Source organism: Lipotes vexillifer, unplaced genomic scaffold (genome assembly GCF_000442215.2).
Source record: "Lipotes vexillifer unplaced genomic scaffold, Lipotes_vexillifer_v1.1 scaffold76, whole genome shotgun sequence".
In the NCBI taxonomy this organism is placed as follows: Eukaryota; Metazoa; Chordata; class Mammalia; order Artiodactyla; family Lipotidae; genus Lipotes; species Lipotes vexillifer.
The window spans coordinates 3235132-3257544 of NW_006773751.1; the positions used below are offsets into that span (position 1 = coordinate 3235132).

Consider the following 22413-nt stretch of genomic DNA (forward strand, 5'->3'; position numbering starts at 1 on the left):
TGAGATTAGATCACTCTCTAACACCACACACAAAAATAAGCTCAAAATGGATTAAAGACCTAAATGTAAGGCCAGAAACTATCAAACTCTTAGAGGAAAACATAGGCAGAACACTCTATGACATAAATCACAGCAAGATCCTTTTTGACCCACCTCCTAGAGAAATGGAAATAAAAACAAAAATAAACAAATGGGGCCTAATGAAACTTCAAAGCTTTTGCACAGCAAAGGAAACCATAAACAAGACCAAAAGACAACCCTCAGAATGGGAGAAACTATTTGCAAATGAAGCAACTGACAAAGGATTAATCTCCAAAATACATAAACAGCTCATGCAGCTCAATATCAAAGAAACAACCCAATCCAAAAATGGGCAGAAGACCTAAATAGACATTTCTCCAAAGAAGACATACAGATGGCCAGGAAGCACATGAATAGCTGTTCAACATCACTAATTATTAGAGAAATGAAAATCAAAACTACAATGAGGTATCACCTCACACCAGTTAGAATGGGCATCATCAGAAAATTTACAAACAACAAATGCTGGAGAGGGTGTGGAGAAAAGGGAACCCTCTTGCACTGTTGGTGGGAATGTAAGTTGATACAGCCACTATGGAGAACAGTATGAAGTTTCCTTAAAAAACTAAAAATAGAATTATCATATGATCCAGCAATTTTACTACTGAGCATATATCCAGAGAGAACCATAATTCAAAAAGACACATGCACCCCAACGTTCACTGCAGTACTCTTTACAATAGCCACGTCAGGGAAGCAACCTAAACGCCCATCGCCAGATGAATGGATAAAGAAGTTGTGGTACATATATACAATGGATTATTACTCAGCCATAAAAAGGAACGAAATTGAGTCATTTGTTGAGATGTGGATGGACCTAGAGACTGTCACACAGAGTGAAGTAAGTCAGAAAGAGAAAAACAAATATCGTATATTAACGCATGTATGTGGAACATAGAAAAATGATACAGATGAACCGGTTTGCAGGGCAGAAGTTGAGACACAGATGTAGAGAACAAATGTATGGACACCAAGGGAGGAAAGCCATGGAGGGGTGGGGATGGTGGTGTGCTGAATTGGGCAATTGGGATTGATATTTATACACTGATGTGTATAAAATTGATGACTAATAAGAACCTGCTATATAAAAATATAAATAAAATAAAATTCAAAAATTCAAAAAAAAATAGTGGTAAACATTTAACACATTAAAAAAACTGGCAAGGCTAAACTAGCGATCACATTTATGTGATAAAACTACAAAACACCAGACAGTGGGTACTATAAAAGTCAAGTCAGTTGGTACTGCTGGAAGAAGAAAGGGTGTGGACTGAGATGAGGCACTTGGAGGAGTTTCTAGAGTAGTTAGTAAAACTTCATTAAACCATATATTTGTTTTGTGTGTTTTTTTGTATCCATGTTTTATTTTACAATAAGTGGTTTAAAGTAGGAAATAAGAGAATAATACAAATGACCAGAGAGATTTGAAAATGATAGAACTTCTGAAAATGAAAAAAGAAATATGTGAAATTAAAATTCCTAAAATTAGGAAGAACTAGAATGAAAAGGTACACGAAGAGAGTGGTCTCTGTTTTTCTTATTCACTAATATATCCCAAACATCAAGACCAATGCCCAGGACACAGTAGGAGCTTAATAAATATTTAATTGAATGAGAATGAAAGCTGAAGTCATTTTATACCAGATTGCAAAGTTTGATGATACCAAATGTTGACAAGGATATGCAGTAATGAAAGCTCAATGCAAATTTGGTACCATCACTTCGAAAAAAAAATTAGACACTGTCTTGTGTAGTTAAACATGGATATACTTTTTATGACACAAATTTTACATCTAGGCACATATTTTTTTCAAACAAATCACAGTGTTTTTCACCACTTTACGATATCAGTTTAGTAAGTCTAAGCAGCAATGTTTTTCAACTGCTTTTTTTTTTTTGCAGAAAAAGATCAAAGTACATATCCTCTAATACAAGTAAATATTATTTCAGAAAACTTTAATTTCTGTATTGGGTTGCAATGTATTGGGTCACAGTCAAAAAGTTTGAAAGCCGCTGCCTAAGAAACTACTGCACATGGGTACCAAAGAGACTCAGAATACTCAGAGCAACATTCTTCGTAACAGCAAAAAATTAGGAGACACATCTCATGTCCATCCTCAAAAGAATAATAAATTCTTTCTGATACATTCATGCAATGAAACGCTAGAAGAGAGCACTGAATATACAATGAACGAGAGCTACATACATGACTGTGGATATGGCAGAGAAACACACAAGTGAAAAAAGGCAACCAGAGAAGACTACATATAGTCTGATGATATATTTTTCAAAGATGAAAAACAAGCAAGATATACCACATGCTGTTTAGGGGTACAAATATTTCTGGTAAATCTATATATATGGGAATTATGAGACGAGTTAAAATTTTTTTAAATCAAGTTTTAAAAAATACAAAAGAAAGAAGAAAATAAAAATTTTTAGATAATGGTTACCCCTTAAGTGAGGATAGAACAAAAAATATGTAAAATACTTCAACAGTTTGGTAATATTCTATTTCTTAGTTTAGGTGGTGAATTCACAGTTGTTTATCAGAATATTTCCTAATATATATTAGATTAACCATATGAACTTGCCAGTTTTGTAGCCTATAAATGGTCAAACATTGGCAATTTCATAAGATTCAAACAAACATTTAACACATTCTTAAAAATGTATCAAATATTTCATTAAGAAGTAAATCCTGGAAAAATTTTATTCATAGGCTATTTTTAACTCTAGTTGCTTTATTCAGGGTTTTATAATCATATAAAAGCATTATGAAAACCTTTTATTTGCAGCCAAACATATGTTAAGCTTTAAAGGTATTTTCTTAATTTCTTATCATGGAAATCTTTAAATGTATACTGAACTAAACAGATGATAGTAATGAAGTCCCCAGTACACATCAACTGGCTTCAACAACCAAGTTATGGCCAAGCTTTCTCACCTCCACCCTCACTCTACCCTCAAGTGCCCCATTAATACTGTGAAGCAAATCATGGACAATATATAATTGTACCTATAAATATTTTCTAAAAGGAGTCTTTTTATAAACGTAACCTAAAATCATTATCATTCCTAAAAACATTAATTTCCAATTATTAGTCAAATTTCAAATTATCAAAAGGAACCATTTAAAAGAAACTTAGACAATCCTTCCACCACCCCCCCCCCAAAAAAATCAGGAAGCCACTGGCCAGAAGGCATGAATACAAGTTATCAGAGAAATAGCCAAAATAGAGTGATTATTAAAATTGTGATAGAGTCAAGTCACAGGAGATTATACAGACACTTAAAATGTTTTCAAAATGATTTTATGATATAGTAACATTTCATGGTATGTTAAGACAACAGGACTGTAAATTACATGTACAGCATTATTTCTATTAGATTAGTAAAAAAATAAAGAATGGAAGAATATATACTAAAAATGTTAACAACAGTCACCTCAGGGTGATTTTTCCCCCCACCTTTTAATAAATTTCTACCTTGTTACACTCTCCCTGCAATGTACGTTACTGTTTCGATAATTAATAAAAAATCATAGTTTTAAAAGGATGGGGGAGAGTTCCATTTCTGGTAATGTGGAGAAGCAGGTATCTTTGGACATGCTCATCTGATTATAATTACAAATTATAAAAACAACTATTAAAAGCACAAGAGAGGAACGAAAAGAAGGCAGAAACTGGAGAACAGATCTTTGGAAAAAGTAAGATGCACTGGGTGAGAATTGCACTTATAAAGTTTATTGTCTGAGGACATTCACCAGTTACAATGTGGAGCACCAGAAACTCAAGCAGAAGGCCACAGTCTTAATGGCTTCGAAAGTCAGAGGACAATTGGCTAGAAAGTGAAGGGGGAAATTCTGGAAAGGTGAGAAAAATCCCCCAAATCTATATAAAAACTCCATCCAGGGGCTTCCCTGGTGGTGCAGTGGCTGAGAGTCCGCCTGCCGATGCAGGGGACACGGGTTTGTGCCCCGGTCCGGGAAGATCCCACATGCCGCAGAACGGCTAGGCTCATAAGCCATGGCCGCTGAGCCTGTGCGTCCAGAGCCTGTGCTCCACAATGGGAGAGGCCACAACAGTGAGAGGCCCGCGTACCGCAAGAAAAAAAAAAAAAAAAAAAAAACTCCATCCAAATCTCTGGCTGACCATGCAATTGTGCACGTGCAGGGGAAACTCGAAGAAGCCCAAATGAAGATAAAATCTGGAAAGACTTCTCCAAGGAGAAATATGTTCTCCAAGGAGAGACAGAATTTAGACTTAGAGTCCAGCCAAGTTAACTGCCTGATAAAATAAAAATCAATACTTTTCTAAAGAAGACAACAAAATCCAGAATCTCTATAACATATTATCCATAATGATGACAATACAATTGAAAAAATTACCAGACACACAAAGAAACAGATTTAAAGTTGACTGTTAAGAGAAAAAGCATTAAAAAGAAACAGACTCCAAAATAACTCTTTTGTTGGAATTAGTGACAACTAAATGCAATGTGGGATCCAAAATGGTATCTTGGAACAACAACAAAAAGGATATTGGTGGGAATACTGAAGAAATTTGAACAGGGCCCTTAGTTTAGTTAATGGTATTGTACCCATGTTAATTTCCAGGCTCTGACAGCTATATTATACTTACCTAAGATGTTAAGATTAGGGAAGGTTAGGGATATACAGAAACTCTCTTTGCATTTTTTTCTAGGTCTAAATTGAAAAGCAGAGATTGTCAGACCAGACCAAAAAAATGGAAGACCCAACTATATGCTATCTACAAGAAACTCTTTTTTTTTGGTGGTACACGGGCCTCTCACTGTTGTGGCCTCTCCCGTTGCGGAGCACAGGCTCCAGATGCACAGGCTCAGAGGCCATGGCTCACGGGCCTAGCTGCTCCGTGGCATGTGGGATCTTCCCAGACTGGGACACGAACCCGTCTCCCCTGCATTGGCAGGTGGACTCTCAACCACTGCGCCACCAGGGAAGTCCTACAAGAAACTCATTTTAAAAATAAAAGACTCTCTGTAACTTCCTTTGTAATTTGCTACCTTCAGATTTCCTAACACCCTCCTAGGAGAAAATAACAGTAATGGAATAACTAAGTAATGGAGCTTATAGATCAACTGTAATCTTGATTAAGCATAAGAGCTTTTGGTACACTGTGACATATTTGACTCTAACAACCTTTTGGCTTACTTAAGAATAATATGAAAAAAAAAGAAGAATATGAGTGCTTAAAAGTCTAAAGTCAAATTTATGGGTATTGTTACAATGTTTTTGTATGGCGAAGAAAAAAGTTTTACTGTGATGATAAATTCTGACCACCTCAGAAAAATTTTAAAACTGCTAAATAGCTTAAATAAGGAATTCAGTATAAGACATGTTTGTCTAGGCCCCTTAATAATGGTTTAATCTAATTAAAAAAAAAAAACTTTAACTCCATTTTGGGTATACAGTGAACCAAATAACTTGAGAAATTATTTGCTATAAACCCCATTTTTAAACCCCAACCATTTTTTTAAAAGTGTATAACTAACTTGAAAGGAAAAGAAAAGATTTCACTAGAGGTCAAAAACAAAGGAAATAAAGGCAAAAAAGGAAAGGGTACTACAGCTGCCCTTGGAATATTTCCTCTCAAGAGCATAGGGACTAGGGATTTAATACTCCTTCAAAGTATAATATAAGGCCTCACACCTCTACCGTCCCCTGTCTGTTCCTATCTAAGGGATCTTCAAAGGGCTACAATTTTGGTGAAAAAGTAGACTAAACAATTCATCTACTGACAGAGGGAGATGACACAGAAGAAGGAGAAAATTAAGCCTTTCACAAGAATTTGTAACTTGCCCTTAATTGGATTTGGAGCTTAAACTTTCAGTACAGAGAAGTTCAGATGTTCCCCAACCAAAACATATAACATAAAAAAATAGTCCTAGTTCTGTAATAGCCCTTGGTATTGGCAAAAGCAAACAAAATGCCTCTTAGACAGTATACACCCTCAATCTAGGCAGCAGCAAAATTCCCACAGCTAAAGCTTAAATGAACATGAGCTCTCAATTCAAAATTACAAAATCATAAGAAAACAAACCATTTTGAGTAAGGATCAGCAGACACAGAGAATTAGTACTCCCAGGACTTTGGATAATAACAGAAATTATAAAATAAAAAGTTGAAAATGATTTAAGAAATTTTAAAAATAAGAAAAAAATGACACTAGTGTAAAAGCACACAGATTTGAAACAGATTTGACACATCTGAAAAGAATTAGTGATCTGAAATATAGATCTGAGGAAATCATGCAGAACAGAGCACAAAGGGATAGATGAAATATGAAAGGTTAAGGTACAAGTAGGAAAGAATGTCAAGTTCCAGTAAATTTCCAATAGGAATTACAGAAGGAAAAAAACAGAGATCATGCAGAGACAATATTTGAAGAGATATTGGCTGAAAATACTCTAGAATTGATGTAAAAACTTAAAGCTATTTCTTAATGAAAAATTATAAACTGAGAAATTGAATTTCAGAAACTAAATATCAAAATTTTATAAGCAACTCACATGATTAAATCTTCTTGTAAAGGCAACTGCATTTGGTGCAGAACTGTATTTTTCCTTTTTATTCCATCCACAACTTGAAAGCTCCTGAAAAATTAAGTTGAAAATTAAATATAAATTCATGAAATAGCCCAGTTTTCCTGTTGCATTAATGGTTTCAAAGCATTAAAGACAGTTGTGTACTTTCCCAGAACTGTTTTATTTAATATGAACACATTTAATAGCATAACCATTCAGTTAAAACACAAAAGGAAATTTTATTAGAATATAAGAGGGCAAAATTACTTGTCTATGTGAACACAGATAATTAGACTTATACTCCATATGCAGAATGATGGGTTCTTCTTTCAAGAGGTTTGAATCCCAAGAGGAAAAATCTATCTACAAACAATGAAAGCTGAGCATCCCACAACATAGAGTGAAGCCCACTAGTTGTCAAGCCCCAGTCATTCATTCAGAGCTTCCAATCAGCTTTTTAGTACCTCAATCTTTGAGCTGACAGCCAACGACCCCAGGTATTTGAAGAAACCTCTAATAAAGGGGTGTTTGATCCCCCACAGGGTCTATCAATAGAATTCAAAGGGCACAAGAACTTGGATGTAAAAAATAAATAAATAAATTTTTGTTTTACACTAACCTCTAACTGAAATGACGTTCCTTTTAATTATACATGCAGGCTACAAATTATAGAATTGTGAATACATGTGACTTTGTCACTAATAAAAATCAGATATTTTCATAGCACATTACAACTGGTACAGATATCTCAAAAATATCATTTACCCTCATCACTACTTTGAAGTTGTAATCTCATCACCTATAAATCTTACTTAATGTTAATAAAGAGGAACATATATTGCCATAGAACAGTTTTAAAAAATATTTTATTAAGTGTATCTTATTAGGACTGATTTCCTTTGATATTAAAGAAGGGTTCAGTTCCAGAAGCTTCAGTTTGCCAAAAGGGTTCAAGGTTCAAAACAGGTTAAGAACCCTGCTGTAATACAACCACCACCACCAGAAAGAGACAGAATCCATAGGAAAAAAGAAAAACCTCTGAAGAAATCGAGTTAGGGCAGAGAACAAAAGAAAACTGAGAAAAGGACAAAACCATATAATTATTACTTTCAGACAGATATTTCTCCCATTAAATGGCAAAAACAGAAGGATACAAATAAGAAATATTTAGAAAACAAAATAAAACTTTTGGACATGAAAATATAATACAAGAAATTTAAAAAATCAACAGAAGAGTTGTGAGATAAAGGTGATAATATCTTTTAAACAATAAGCTAAAAGTAGGAGCAAAAATATTATGTTAATTAGAAGAGTCCATTAGAGTCAACTTCTGAATAATAAAAAGAATTTTAAGAGAATACAGAGAAAATAGAGCAAAATAACTTATCAAAAAAAAAAAAAAGCTAATTCAAGAAAATACCTCCAGAACTTGAAGGACAAAAGACCTGTCTAATGCCCATTACAAAAGATTTAAAAAAAAAAAGAAAAGAAAAAGAAGACTCAAACCAAGGCCTAGCATCAAAAACCTGTAGCACACTGGAGACAAAGAAATCATAAAATCTATCAGTTCAAAAATAGAACAAAACAAAAACAGATCACCTACAGAAAAATAGGGATCAGAAGGTATCATAAATCCCAATAGCAACCCTAGAAGTTAAAAGACAACTGAAACAAAGCCTTCAAAATCCTAGAATTCTTTATCCAACAAAAATATCAATTAAGTATGAAAGTATACCACAGACATTTTCAGACATGAAAGTCTCAGAGAATTTGCCTTCTATGCACCTATTATCAGAGAGCTAGTAGAATATGTGTTCCATCAAAACAAACTAGCAAAGTAAGAAAAAGGAAGACAAGATCCAGGAAACCGAGGAACCAACATAGAAAGAAAATATTGGAACTTCCCAGATAAACAGTAAAGGGAGATCCTGGGACAAAGCAATGAGCAGACCTTAAGAACAACAGTCCAGATGGTAAATAGCAAGGATGGAAATTCGAAGAGACATCTCTGAAAGATGAAACAATATCTGGAGTGTTTGAACACATTGAGAAAACACACTCACTACATTCAAATGTAGACAAATGTAGAGAAAGCTAAAGTAAGTTATTTAGCTCAAGGAAAACAAAATGTAAGTAAGTAATCATGGCTCAGCTGTTCTTTAGCTTTCTCTACACTTGTAAAGAATGGTTGAGCCAGTATTACTTATTCATGTCAAAATTGTGACATAACTACACAGAAAGAGGAGGAAGTAAATTGTGTAAATGTGAGAGGAAGAGAAAATAAGAGACTGAAATCATCTTCTATAGCAGAGAATCAATAAATCATATCCAAAATTGAAAAATCATAAGCAATAGGCATTTACACATATTATCTTAAAAACATATAAATTCCTCCAAATAAGAAACACAAAGAGACTTGGAATGGGTGTGGGGCTCAAGGGTGGAGGCTGGAAGGGTGGGAGCAACAGGATATTGCTATATTTTGTTCTCCTATGGAAATATCTGGCTTCTTAAACATGATATATGCATATCTTCAATAAAATTTAAAAATAACATAGAAACAAAAACGAATGAATTGAGTCAAGGGAAGACTGAGGAAATGGTTGTGATGATATTATAATACTTCAAGAAAAAGATAATGTTCCTTGAGTAGGGTAGTGTCAGTGGATATTGAAAAAAACTGGTAAAATATTCAAGATATTTTGGAGGTAGGCAGGACTTGGTCAAAAACTGGATCCACACAGTGTAAGCTAAGAATGAGGTATCCAGAAGTACTAAAATTCCCAAGTTTCTGGCTTGAGCAATTGAGACAGGGAATCACTGAGGAAAGTGATGAAAATTATCACTTAAACACAATAGATAAACAGTAAATGCTCTGAAGATATGAATTACTTTTTTTAAACCTAAAATTAAATTGCAACTTTCAAATTCGAAATTACTGATGGAAAAAAAAAAATGACAGAAGCAATTCTACAGTAAAAGAAATTTTTGGTACTTGATACTCAGCCTAGATACATGCTCATTGCACATTATCTCCCTGTAGAGACAGATAATATTTAGTGGTAGATATTAACATAAAATGACATATAATAACTATATTAAAAACATCAAACTTCTGGAAGACATGTTTGTTCTTTCTAAAAATCACAGCCTATTTATACAACCATATAAAGATGTCACAGTTTAGGACAAAATTCCTAGAATTAAATCCATCAACTCTGAATTTGTTTTTTAACCAGTTAATATAATTTCCATATTTATATTAATTCTATAATCAAAGTGTTTCTAACAAATTGCTATTAAACTTATCAAGCCATTTGATAAGCCATTTTCCTATTATAAGTAAGGTTACACTATAATGAACATTCTTGCACCTTTTCTGACATTTCTGATCATTTCCTAAATATATAGTCCTAGAAGTGAAATCACTAGGTCAAAGAGTAGGAACCTTTTCAAGGCCTTGATACTTGTCAAACTGCCCGTCTGAAATACTGAATCATTTATATTAGCACTACTGAGTGTCAGTTCACAAGAGTCGTATCAAAACTAGGTATATTTAATTCCTTTTCTATATATAATACTTTAATTTCCCCAACTGTAAGAGGAATTATGGTCGTTAAATGTATTTGTTAAATAGAAAATGGGGGTTAGGGGGCCGTAAATCACCTATAAACCCACCACCCGAATAAACCTATGTAAACATCTTCCCAATCTTCTTTATGTGCATATGGGGGCTGGCTTTTCTTTGTTTAAAGTAGCCAATACACTTGTCCTTTTCTGTGTGATCTCATCTTCTGATTTTGTGCTTAAAAAGTCCTTTCTTCCTGAGAACATACGTCTTAACAGCAGCAATAAATAGTTAAAACTAACATAGAGATCACTATGTGCCAGGCACTATTCTAAGTGCTTTAGACATACCAACTCATTTGATCCTATCTTTATCATTATAATTTATTATGATAAGGAACACAGACAAAGGTATTAGTGAATTGTGGCCTTATTTTTTACATTAAAGTTTTTTAAAATGCTTTTCTGACTCCTCAACTAAGAAATGCTAAGAGGTTTTGAAAAACCCATTCAATTTTTGGGACATTTCAACACCATTACCTTAATGAAAAAATGCTTTTCCCCTTTAATAAAACTCTGTTTGAAGCAGACTGAAAGAAGGCAGGAGTTAAATGAACCTCCAGTCACATTACTTGGGAGCAAATAGGCTAAAACTCCATTGGAGCCCTCCATCCTAAAGAAACTTATAATTAAAAAATAAGAACAAGCAGGTTCTTAAAAACTTAAGATAGTAGTTTCTGCTTCAGAAAACATTTCCCCTTTGAAACAATGTTACATTCCTAGCTTAAGACAACAACAAACTAGGGCTATAAAGATAGAGAACAGCATAGTGGCTGCCAGGAGTTAAGGATGGTGGGGAATGAGGGTGGGAGTAGGATGGGTGTGACTATAAAGGGGTAGCACAAATGAGAAATCTTTTGTGGTGATGGAATAGTTCTGTATCTGGATGGGGGTAGCAATAAGACAAATCTACACAAGTGATAAAACGTGGCCTTCCCTGGTGGCGCAGTGGTTAAGAATCCGCCTGCCAACGCAGGGAATATGGGTTCAAGCCCTGGTCTGGGAAGATCCCACATGCCGCAGAGCAACTAAGCCCATGCGCCACAACTACTGAGTCTACGCTCTAGAGCCTGTGCACCACTACTGAGCACACATGCCACAACTACTGAATCCCACACGCCTAGAGCCCGTGCTCCACAACAAGAGAAGCCACTACAATGAGAAGCCCGTGCACCGCAATGAAGAGTAGCCCTCACTCGCCACTACTAGAGAAAGCCCACACGCAGCAACGAAGACCCGACGCAGCCAAAAATAAATTAAAAAAAAAAAAAAAAAAGGTAAAACGTCACAGAACTATACAGACATGTCTTGTACAAACATCCATTTCCTGGGTTTGATATTGTGAATCTAAAATTATCCCTGTACTATTTTTTGCAACTTCCTGTGAAACTGTAATTACCTCAAAATAAAAAGTTTAAAAAACAACGAAAACAAAAACCAATTTAATGGATTATGAAGTAGGCATCGCACTGGGACTCCAGGAACTCATCCAGTACTTTCTTCTTAAACCTTGACATGCATTTATGGCTAACTGGCCTTAAAAGAATTTTGCCCTGCCCCACCTCAACCTCCCAATAGCCACTAAATATCTCTGTGAGAAAAAAGATGCTTTTCCCTTTGTCTCTCTTTTTGTCTCAGAGCCTAGACTCTTTCTCCAAGTGACACTATACAATTTAAGAAATAAATTCTCCTACCAGATCATCTTGTATTGACAGCTTATCAGCCAGGTCAAGTTATTCTATACTAATCCATTTCCCACGAACACCAAAAAGTTAAAGTAAACTTAGTGACTCAAAAGACGTTTTTTGGGGGGTCTAACTTATGAATAAGACTGATTCAAGTTGAGTACACTGCGTAAATAAGCCTCTGTTTCAGCAAAGACGAAATGAAACAGAACCACCTTGATGCCTCTTAAAATTTGTGGATTCAACCCTCAATTTTTAAATCAAGCAGTGAAGAGAAATCTTCTAACAGTAACTCACATATACAAAGGCGATTTCTTAATAGTCATTAGAAGTGTATTTGAAAGTATATTCATGGATTCATTTTGAGCCATTAAACAGATTATTTTGGAAGCACGTGGGAAGGCAAACACCACAACTGATGACCACCTACCCTATGAAAGAACTACTGAATTTCACAGGAGCCACAGCTTCTCTTACGTCTTGTAGGTTTGTTCTGTAAAGTCAAATTCTTGATCTAAATTTCATCTTGTAGGTTCCAACACTTTTAAAAGCACTGCTCTAAGGGTGATGTTGTAGGGATACCTATAGATAGAAGAAGAGAAAAGGCCAATATAGACCAGCATGTAGACAGAGACTGAGGCAAGGAAAGAAAAAGCAATGGAATTTGTAAAAGACTGTGGGGTGTGGGGGCCCTCAGAGTGAGAAGATGACTGCTGCTGAGGCATTCCTAGGCTCAAAAGCTGGAAGCTTTACAGGGGCATAATACAGCCATTAGCATTCAGCCTGTATGGCTCTTTGGAAAGAAGTCTCAGCCACAGATGAGCGCTCACCCTGAGATGAGGGGCTCACCGCGATTCCTATATTCTTAATGGGTAGAATAAGCCCTGAAACTATATAATTCTAATGGAATATGTTAAATCAAAAATACCACCTCACCTTTCTGTAATGTAATGTACTCACATTCTTTCCTCCCCCAACCTCCCTCCTTCCAATACCTTAAAGCCACCTCTATAGGGAGATCAGAGAGAAAGGCAGAAGCTATCTTCTGCCACTGATACTGTGATATACCTACTCTCCTAGTCAGCATTTTATCTTCTCTAGTTCTAATCTAAGCCTGCCCTTACTGTATATAAAGGAAGTTCGCAGTAAGGAACAGCAATAATATGAACTGACAAAACAGCTGCACCTTACTTCTCACAAAACAGCTAGCTTTTTCTAGTCCAAAAGAAGAGTCACATGTCTTCTTTGCTTTCTTCAAACCTCCCACTATATTCATGGATTTTTACATTTTAATTCTAATGAAAATGATAATTTTCATTAAAACAAGGATAGAATTATGATATTCCTGATGTTGGAATTTTGGATGTTGCCAAGATTATAGGCATACAGAAGAAATTTTTGCATAGAGAAAGCTCTTTATACATATTGTCAGAAATATCTCAATCATAAGTTTTTCAGAAATGTTTTAATAAGATTCAGAATGACCTATTATGTACTTTCCCTCATTTAACCAGAATTCTTCCTCAATCTCTAGTGTATCCCAGTTATACAGGAAGGCCTTATCTATCCTTTGTATTTAATGTGTTTATTGATATAATCTAAATGACTTATTATATTGACCTACCAGAACAAATAATAAAGTGTGGAACTTTCTTCTTTGAATGTAATACACATCACAGGACTTTCAGTCAGAGCCTGTCACTTTATAAACACTTGGGAACCTCATGAGAGAGGTAAACATTATTCAACGTAATGACTACAGTACAGATTTCAAGCCCAGTTTACCCCCCTTACTTAAGACTGATTAAAATCACCAGAGAATTGCTATTGGAGAGAAAGCCTGATTGCAAGAGAGCTTTGTGTCATAACTCATCCTGTGTTGAATAACATAATACTCATTCTGAAGAGAAACCCCATTGGCATAATGAACGTGGCAATGCCTCCAGGAGAAATACAAGCTTTATAGAGCATCAGAGAATTCATAATAGAAAAAAAACCCCAAAATCCTATGAATGTAATAAACATGGAAAAATCTTCAGAATACAGTCATTGCTTCCTCAACATGAAAGAACTCACAATGGAGGGAAGCCCTGTAAATGTGTAACAGCTTTCTAAAAGAAAAAAAACCTTCACAATCAGAAGAGAAATCATACTGGGGCAATCTATGCATATAAGAAATGTGGGAAAACTTTAACAAGAGCTGAGCTTCAACTAAATACCAGAAAATTCACACTTGAAATTAATGAGTGTTTCCCTTATGGTAAACTTTTGCCCTTACTGAACACTGAAGAATTCATACTAGGGAAGAAAATGGTTCTGAATTGTGGGCAGAGGGGAAAAAAATTCTGCTTCCATAGAATGAGTGTTACTTTATAAAAGCTACATTCTTGGACTGGGTAACAGACTTTTGCAAAAATAACTCCAAACATGATAAACAATGGAAGGCGATATGCCTGTAGGCTGTATAGGATAAAGCCTTGGAACGGTCACTCATCAAACTCAAATACTGAACAAGTATTATTCAAGCACTATAGATACATCAGTGAAAAGAACAGACAAGTTTCTGCCCTTGTGGAATTTACGTTCTAGTGAGACCCCCAATCTCTAAGAACTTGACTTAGGACCACCCCCAACAATTATCACCTCCTTAAGACTTCTGCAGTTTTGGTCAAAGTCCTATTTATTACTGATTGACAGCTACACTTAACTGAAGCTCTTACTCTGAAGTCACCCCCCAAAATTATTCTACTTCCAGGAATTTCTCAAAAGACCTAGAAGGTATTTTATTTTATTTATTTATTTCAATAAAATTTATTTATTTATTTATTTTCGGCTGTGTTGGGTCTTTGTTGCTGCGTGCGGGCTTTCTCTAGTTGCGGTGAGCGGGGGCTACTCCTTGTTGCAGTGAGCAGGCTTCTCATTGTGGTGGCTTCTCTTGTTGTGGAGAACCAGCTCCCGGCGCGTGGGCTTCAGTAGCTGTGGCTCGCGGCTTCAGTAGCTGTGGCTCGCGGCCTCAGTAGTTGCAGCATGCAGGCTCTAGGGTGCAGTTGAAGCGCACGGGCTCAGTAGTTGAAGCGCATGGGCTTAGCTGCTCTGTGGCATGTGGGATCTTCCCAGGCCAGGGCTTGAACCTGTGTCCCCTGCATTGGCAGGTGGATTCTTTAACCACTGTGCCACCGGGAAGTCCCTAGAAGGTGTTTTAAAGGTCAAGTAGTCCAAAATCCCTTATTTCACACATTTAGTTTTTTTTTTTTTTTTTTTAAAGAAAGGCTGAAGATATGAAATAGGTTGTATTACTGGCACAATCTATAGATGGCAAAGCTGAAACAAAAATGCATGTCTTCTGGCTCATTGCTTTTATGTTTTGCCACTAAAAATTATCTTTTGGGATTCAAAGGGCTTTAAAATAAATTTTAAAGGAAGTGAAATTAAGTAATTAAGAATTTTCTGAGCACCCATTCAGAGAGCTGTGAATATTGGACACTGATTAAAAAAGAAAAAGAGGCAGCAAAGTACATGGAAATTTACCCCCAAAACTGGTTTAAATTAAAGAACAACAAGAACAAAAAGACAGTGAGCAACTCTGTGGAAGTGAGAGTTGTAAGGACATATTAACAGAGGGTGAGTGCAGATGATGGAACTACTAACTTTTCTCCTTCTTTGTAATCAGTATAACTTCAGTGCCAGCAACCATATTATTGTGTTTCCTTCCAGTCCCTGTCACTAAGAAATGGCTACTTATTAGGAGGAGGGGAAAAGAATGAAAAGACTGGTTTTGTGTGAGAGGGATCACACTATCCACAGAAGCTTGCAAATTTGGCCATGCTGCTTGGGCCAATGCGCAAGTGAAGGTTCTTAGGATTTCTGTAGCACTAGCTATGGGAATATCAGGGCAAAGTGTTCAGATGAAGGGGGACCCACCAGTATATACAGATAACAGATTGGGCTGAGACCTGTCTCAGGCCCAGCAACCATGTACAGGCACTAAGGAATGTTCATACTTCTAGAGCCAATGAGCTGCAGCCCTGAAAACACACTGTGCTCTTTTAATAAATACCCTTCAGAGTTCATAGGGAAGGGGAAGGGGAGAGAAGTTCTTTAGGAAGTAAAATCGACCGGAGACACTGGAGAACAGAGGAAAGAGGATGCAGGGAGAAGGGAAAAGAATGACTCGAAGGTTTCTGACTGGTATTAAAAGTGGAAAAATGGTACAAATCACTCAGACAGGGGACCTTAAAAACTAAAACCAGAGCAAACATGTAATTATATTCCTACTAAGTAGTTTTTAAAAATTACTGGACTTTTCCTTTACCATTAAATTCTTTTCATTGGTGAACATGTTTTTCTATTCTCTACCATAAAACAAAAAACTAAGAAACAAAGTGTTGAAATCTGTTCTTTTGTTTTCCTTCACTCTGAGGTAATTTCAAGTGTGATACAAGGTTGGAGAAAAACCAAACTTAGCATTATGTTTGCTTCAGATCTGCTTACTTCAAGATGTGATTTCGTTGGCCAGTATTTTACTGACGACTAAGGCCAGTCCCTATATAATAAAAAATAATTTTTAACATCTCAAAGATAAGGCCAATAGTTTTTAGAGGGAAATAAAAGGCTTGGAATTTTTCTTTTTCCCTGAGCAATTCTGAGGTAGACAGTGTAACAGACAGGCAGATAAGCAGCTTTATTCTGAGAAAACAACTGTGTTTCTTATAGCTGCCCCTTTCTTTCTACAAGTCAAGAATAAGTTTAGGGACAAAAGTTTAAATAAATTCTGCTTGATATGAAAGACTTGGGAATACAGAATGCCACAAACTGGTAAGAATGACAGGGACCTACTTAGGGAACAGAATTAATAGGAGTTATATATCTTAGTAAGTTTCAAATAACTCAGAAATTGCCTGTATTGTAGAAAACTGAGTGAGACCTGTGTGGTTCAATCACCAATTTGCAAGAAAAATCACTAAACCACATAGTTGGATTCAGAATCTATAATCTTCAAAGCTCAAATTTAGAACACATTTTATTTCAGAAAATGTGAATAAATCATCACCTGAAATAAAGTTACATGTGGATATTCACACATAATAATGAGTTTTGATTGAAACAGTTTTAGTGTAACTTAACTAAAGATCTTCTTAATAGTTTCATTATATATATATATATATATATATATATATAGTTTTTTAAGTTTTACATAAAATTATATATAAAGTAGAACGAACATTGGTATAATGGGCAGAAACATGAAGATAAATTTACTGGGTTCAGTGATAACACTATCTTTTCATATCTGAGGTTAAATTTGGATTTAACAAAAACCATTCTTTAGTAAAGTTAATATTCTAACTACATAATAAGGTAGACACCATTTTATGCTAATAAATGAGACTAATACATGAGATTGGCCACCATCGTGGCTTAAAAAATCTTCTGTTAAAGTTATCAATAGCAAGAGTTTCACATAATAAACAATATCTGCACAAACAATATGGAAAACAATTTGGCAGTATTTAATAAATCTAAGGATGTTAATGCGCTACAACTCAGTAATTAATGCACTAGAGTATAAACACGGATGCTAGTCAATGATGTTAGACATAAGAAGCTAAAGAAGAAAAAGAACAGGATACCACTTACATAAAAAAATCTGAAACCTGCAAAAGCACATATTGCTAAGGGATACACATACTTACAGAAAATCTGTATCTAAATGCACAGGAATGATACAGATCAATATTGGATAGTGGTTCCTTTGGTGGAAGGAGGGAAGAGAGGTGAATATGGGAGGACGCAGAATGGCTTCAACAGTACTGCTTAGGCTGAAGGTTGAGATGAGAGGTTCATCTCATTACATATGCCTTGTTGTATGTCTTAAATATCTCAGGATAAATTAGAAAACATTTTTCTGCCAAATGACAAAGTCCTGTTTATGCTGCCAGATTTAATGTAATCTTGATGATTATATGAGATGGATACATCAGAATATTTTGGTGCTACAGCATTTCTTCCAAGGGTTCCTATTTCAATTTTTTAAGACATTCTCTCATTGAACAAACATTTACTAAACACTGTTCATTTTCTCATTCTAAATACTGAGTTCCCACTACATGCCAGACAGATAAAATAGTAAAAGCAAAATTATCCGTCCAAGTGTCCTCATGTAGCTTAAAACCTAGCAGAAGTGGCAAGCAATAAACAAATAAGCACATGAGTAACACCACTTTGTACCTGATCACGCCTTCCTTCTTAAAAATGTCTTTCACTTGGTTCATCGAATTTCACACTAACCTAGGTTTCCTCCTAAATCACCGGCTGCTGCTTCTCAGTTTCTTTTGTTAGCTCCTCCTCAACACTAAATAGGTCCCTTCTTTTCTGCATCTCTATTCACTCTCTTGGTAATCTCACCTATGCTTTAAATATCCCTAAACTGACAACTCCCAAACTTACACTTCCAGTCTGAACTGAAAATATATGCTAGTATATGTTACGTAACTTAACATTCTCTGTGGCTGTCCAACAGGCAGGTAAAACTAAACATGTCCAAAGCTGAACTCAGGCTCTTCCTTCAAAACCTGCTCCTCTGGCCCTTCTCCACAGGCTACACTGCACAGTCTATTCTATATAAATGGCAGCCCCAGGAGCTATGAACACAATACTAATAATTTTCCATCTCAGAGACTATCAACTACATGTGTCTGGTGTCAGGCCAAAAACCTTGTCATCATCCTTGACTCCTCTTGCACATACAGTGCCTGACAACTTCTCACCACCTCTTCCCTCACACCCTGATGCAAGCCACCTTCATCTCTCACCTGGTCTCCTCAATTCAGTCCTTGGTACCAGCCCCTCCCCACCCCCAGGCTTTCTTCCCCACATACCCTGGTCAGTAGTCAGGAAGAGCTACTTAAAACCCAAGTCAGAAAATGTCACTTGTTTGCTCAAAACCCTCCCCTACCTTCCGATCTTTTTCAGAGGAATGGTTTTCAAGGCACCATGCCATCCAGCCCTCTCTAGTTTCTCACTTTCTACTAGACCCTCGCGCTCACTCACTGCAGCTCACTGGCTTTTGCCCTGGGCTTCACACCTCACATCAGTAATCTTTTCCCTTATGTGAGCATAATAAATGGCTTACAATGGGTAGATGCATAATAAATGTTAGTCTCCTTTAAAAAAAAAAATGTCTCCCTTGATTTCTTTCTTGTCTCTAAAATACAACACACAGTCATATTATAAAGTTATAAAATAAAAGTATAATGAAAAGTATCCAGGGCCATTGCAGACTTGTATATACTACAACAAACACACTATATTTTGTTCCCGAAAGAACTAAGAACGAAACTTATGGTAGTAAGTATCCGTACTGTTTTCTCTGCCTGGAACACTCTTCCCCTAAACACCAGTACGGCTTGCTCTCTCACCTCGTTCAGGTCTTTCTCAGACGGCACCTTTTCAGTGAAGCCTTTCTGACCATCCTATCTAAAATCACAGCTCCCACTGCCCTTACGCCGCCCTATCCTCTTCTGGCTGTTCCATGTTTTTCATGACACAGTGCTAGTTCACCTCACTCAAATGTAAGATGCATGAGGGCAGGAATTTTAGTCTCTTCAGTGCTATAAGCCAGTGCCTGGCACAGAATAGACACTCAGTAAATACTTGTTGAACCACAATACATACATGTAAAACTACAACTGACAAGTCCAGTGAAGAACTAGGAAGTGCTGGGAGATCCTCTAGGAAGAGAAGAAAAGCTCACCTGAGAAAGTCAAACTTGATCTGAGAACTGAAGGATGAGTAGCAGTTAACTAGGATGTACACAGGCTCAGTGGTGAGAGGGGCTAAAAGGCCACTGTAGCTAGACCAGAAAAAGGTAGAAAAGGTATAAGATAAGGTTGGAGTGGGTAAGAAGAGGCAAAACTTTGAAGAGATTTGTAGATGATATTAGGATAGTTTGTCTTTACCCTCAGAGTGACAGGAAGCCACTGAAGCATTATAAGCAGAGGAATCCAATGAGCAGATTTACATGTTGAAAGATTACCTTGGCTATTGGGTAGAGAAAGTTTAGAAGGGTCAGGGTGGATGTGGACAGATCAGGTAAGAGGGCACTGCAGTAATTCAGCTGAGTTACAATGGTGTCTTGGATTGAGGTGTTGAGAGTAGAGAGAGAATGGATAAATAAGATACTTAGGTTAAAAAAAATAATCAGTGGGGTTGGTGTTAAATTAGATCAGGAATTGGGGTCAAGGGAATTTTTAAGGTTCACTTCTATGAAGTTTACAAAGCACTGTTAGATGTCCCAGGGAAATAAAAATTTCCCATTGACTTGACGTTTATGTCCTTAAGTAATAGTCACTGTCTAGATCTTCAATGTCAAACCCCTCTCCACAAATGACTATCAAGCACAAGCACTTGCAATGTGGCAACTCCACATAAAGATGTGCTGTAATTATACAATATACACTGAATTTCAAACTCTTAGTACAGAAAAAAGAGAGTACAACATCTCAATAATTTTTATACTGATTACAAGTTGAAATAATAATTATTTTGGATGCAGTAGGTTAAATACAATTATTAAAATTAATTTTACTTGTTTCTTTTTAATTTGTAATGTGGCTACTAGAAAATGTAAAGTTATAGAAATGGTTCACATTATATTTCTACTGGATGGTACTAATGTTGTATGAAACAGAAATATAGTAATTGCATTTTATTCAAAAGGAAAAAAATAGGGGCTTCCCTGGTGGCGCAGTGGTTGAGAGTCCACCTGCCGATGCAGGGGACACGCGTTTGTGCCCCAGTCCGGGAAGATCCCACATGCCGCGGAGTGGCTAGGTCCGTGAGCCATGGCCGCTGAGCCTGCGCGTCCGGAGCCTGTGCTCCGTTAACAGGAGAGGCCACAACAGTGAGAGGCCCGCGTACCGCAAAAAAAAAAAGGAAAAAAATATGTCTAAGGAGAAGATGGCTGAACTTCAGGGCAAAAAAAATGTAATTTTTATAAAGAATTTAGTTTGCTTTGTTTTGTTCGGGGATGTGAGGAAATGAATATTTCAGTTACTATCATTTAAATACAAAAGCCATTTTCTGTTTGTGCCTTATTTATAGACTAGATTGTTTCTCTTCCTCTGTTGCTAAACTAATGGTTCTATTGAGGGTGCCCTCCATGGTAAGGGAGGAAAGTTAGAAAAACACAAAGTTGTGGAAATGACAAAGACTCAGAGATCATTCAGGCCCATCCTTTCATTTTGTTAAGTGACAGGCTTGAGATACTCAGACATTAAGTAACTTACTTGAAAAACACAGGACTAACACTGTCTATACCACTGAAGATACAGATGTTTTCTGTAACATCTATGCTATAGTTGACTTGAAAATACTGCAACAAATACACTATATTTTGTTCCCAGAAGAACTAAAAAAATATCTTATGGTACTGAATATGTCAGTATTATCAATGACTTAGTTTTGAGATACAGAATCATATTAATATTCTTACCTGATAAGAGTGGGAAAAGCATCAGTTTTTAGAGTCTGAAAGCCAGTTCCAACACTTAGCTGTGTATCGGGGACAAATGTCATTCTGTTTTCTCATCAGTAAAATAGATACTTCAGTAAAGTGATGAAGCCAAGTCAACCAAAATGATTCAAACGGTACTATCTATGACTCAACAGTGTATAGCTATGAATGCCACATGAGTTTTTGAGGCCTGAGTAATATACAGATAAGTTACATCAAAAGCTTTAAAGATTTAAAAATTAATATAAAGTGTAATTTGTCATTTCTAAAACTTCTTAATTGGGGATACTATAATTCACCATCTTGCATATTTTAAAGGAAAGTTCTTAAAACTACTCACATCTGGTTGAATGGCTTTAAATACTGGAACATCCATTAGCGTTATCTGACCCTGAAATAAAAAGTAAAAAAATTACAGTTTCTTGGAATTCCATAATGTGACATATATTTGCAATTAAAATTATATTCTGTACTAAAACATATTGAGTACTCAAATCTTTACCAGAAAGAAATTCCAGTTTTATAAGGGCTTAAGAAAATGAAAATTTAGCCCTTATATCATTAAATATAATTATTTCTAATTATCTCATGCCTATTCATATTGTTTTGTGAGATAAATAAGGTAAAGCTACAAAGTAAACAAAAATAATTTTAAAAATTTGAACGTGGTCATACATTAAATCCAAATTAAAAAAAAAACCTTGGATCTACTGGTTCATAGAGCAGTGATGTTGTTGTGACTATTAAATCATATCTACTCAAACAGTAATATAAAATATGACATTAATGAAAAGGTATTCTTCCCAATTTATAAGAAGTAACTGACTCTACACTAGTGGCAACTCATATTGAAGGACTTCACATGGACCTATCTCAACTGTGGCTATAGATGTAAAACAAAATCTAGCAATATACCAAGGAATAATATGCTATGGCCAA

At 35.9% G+C, this 22413-nt stretch overlaps 1 protein-coding gene across 2 annotated transcripts in view; it reads right to left on the reverse strand.

Annotated features, from left to right (window-relative positions):
* RALGPS2 (Ral GEF with PH domain and SH3 binding motif 2) overlaps positions 1-22413 on the reverse strand; it is a 155432-nt gene that overhangs the window by 87793 nt on the left and 45226 nt on the right. For both annotated transcript variants that reach the window (XM_007448529.1, XM_007448528.1), the window contains 2 exons: positions 21815-21865; positions 6634-6717 (listed from right to left, as the gene is read on the reverse strand). In XM_007448529.1, coding sequence (XP_007448591.1) covers positions 6634-6717; positions 21815-21865 — 135 coding nt within the window. The remainder of the gene's footprint in view (positions 1-6633; positions 6718-21814; positions 21866-22413) is intronic.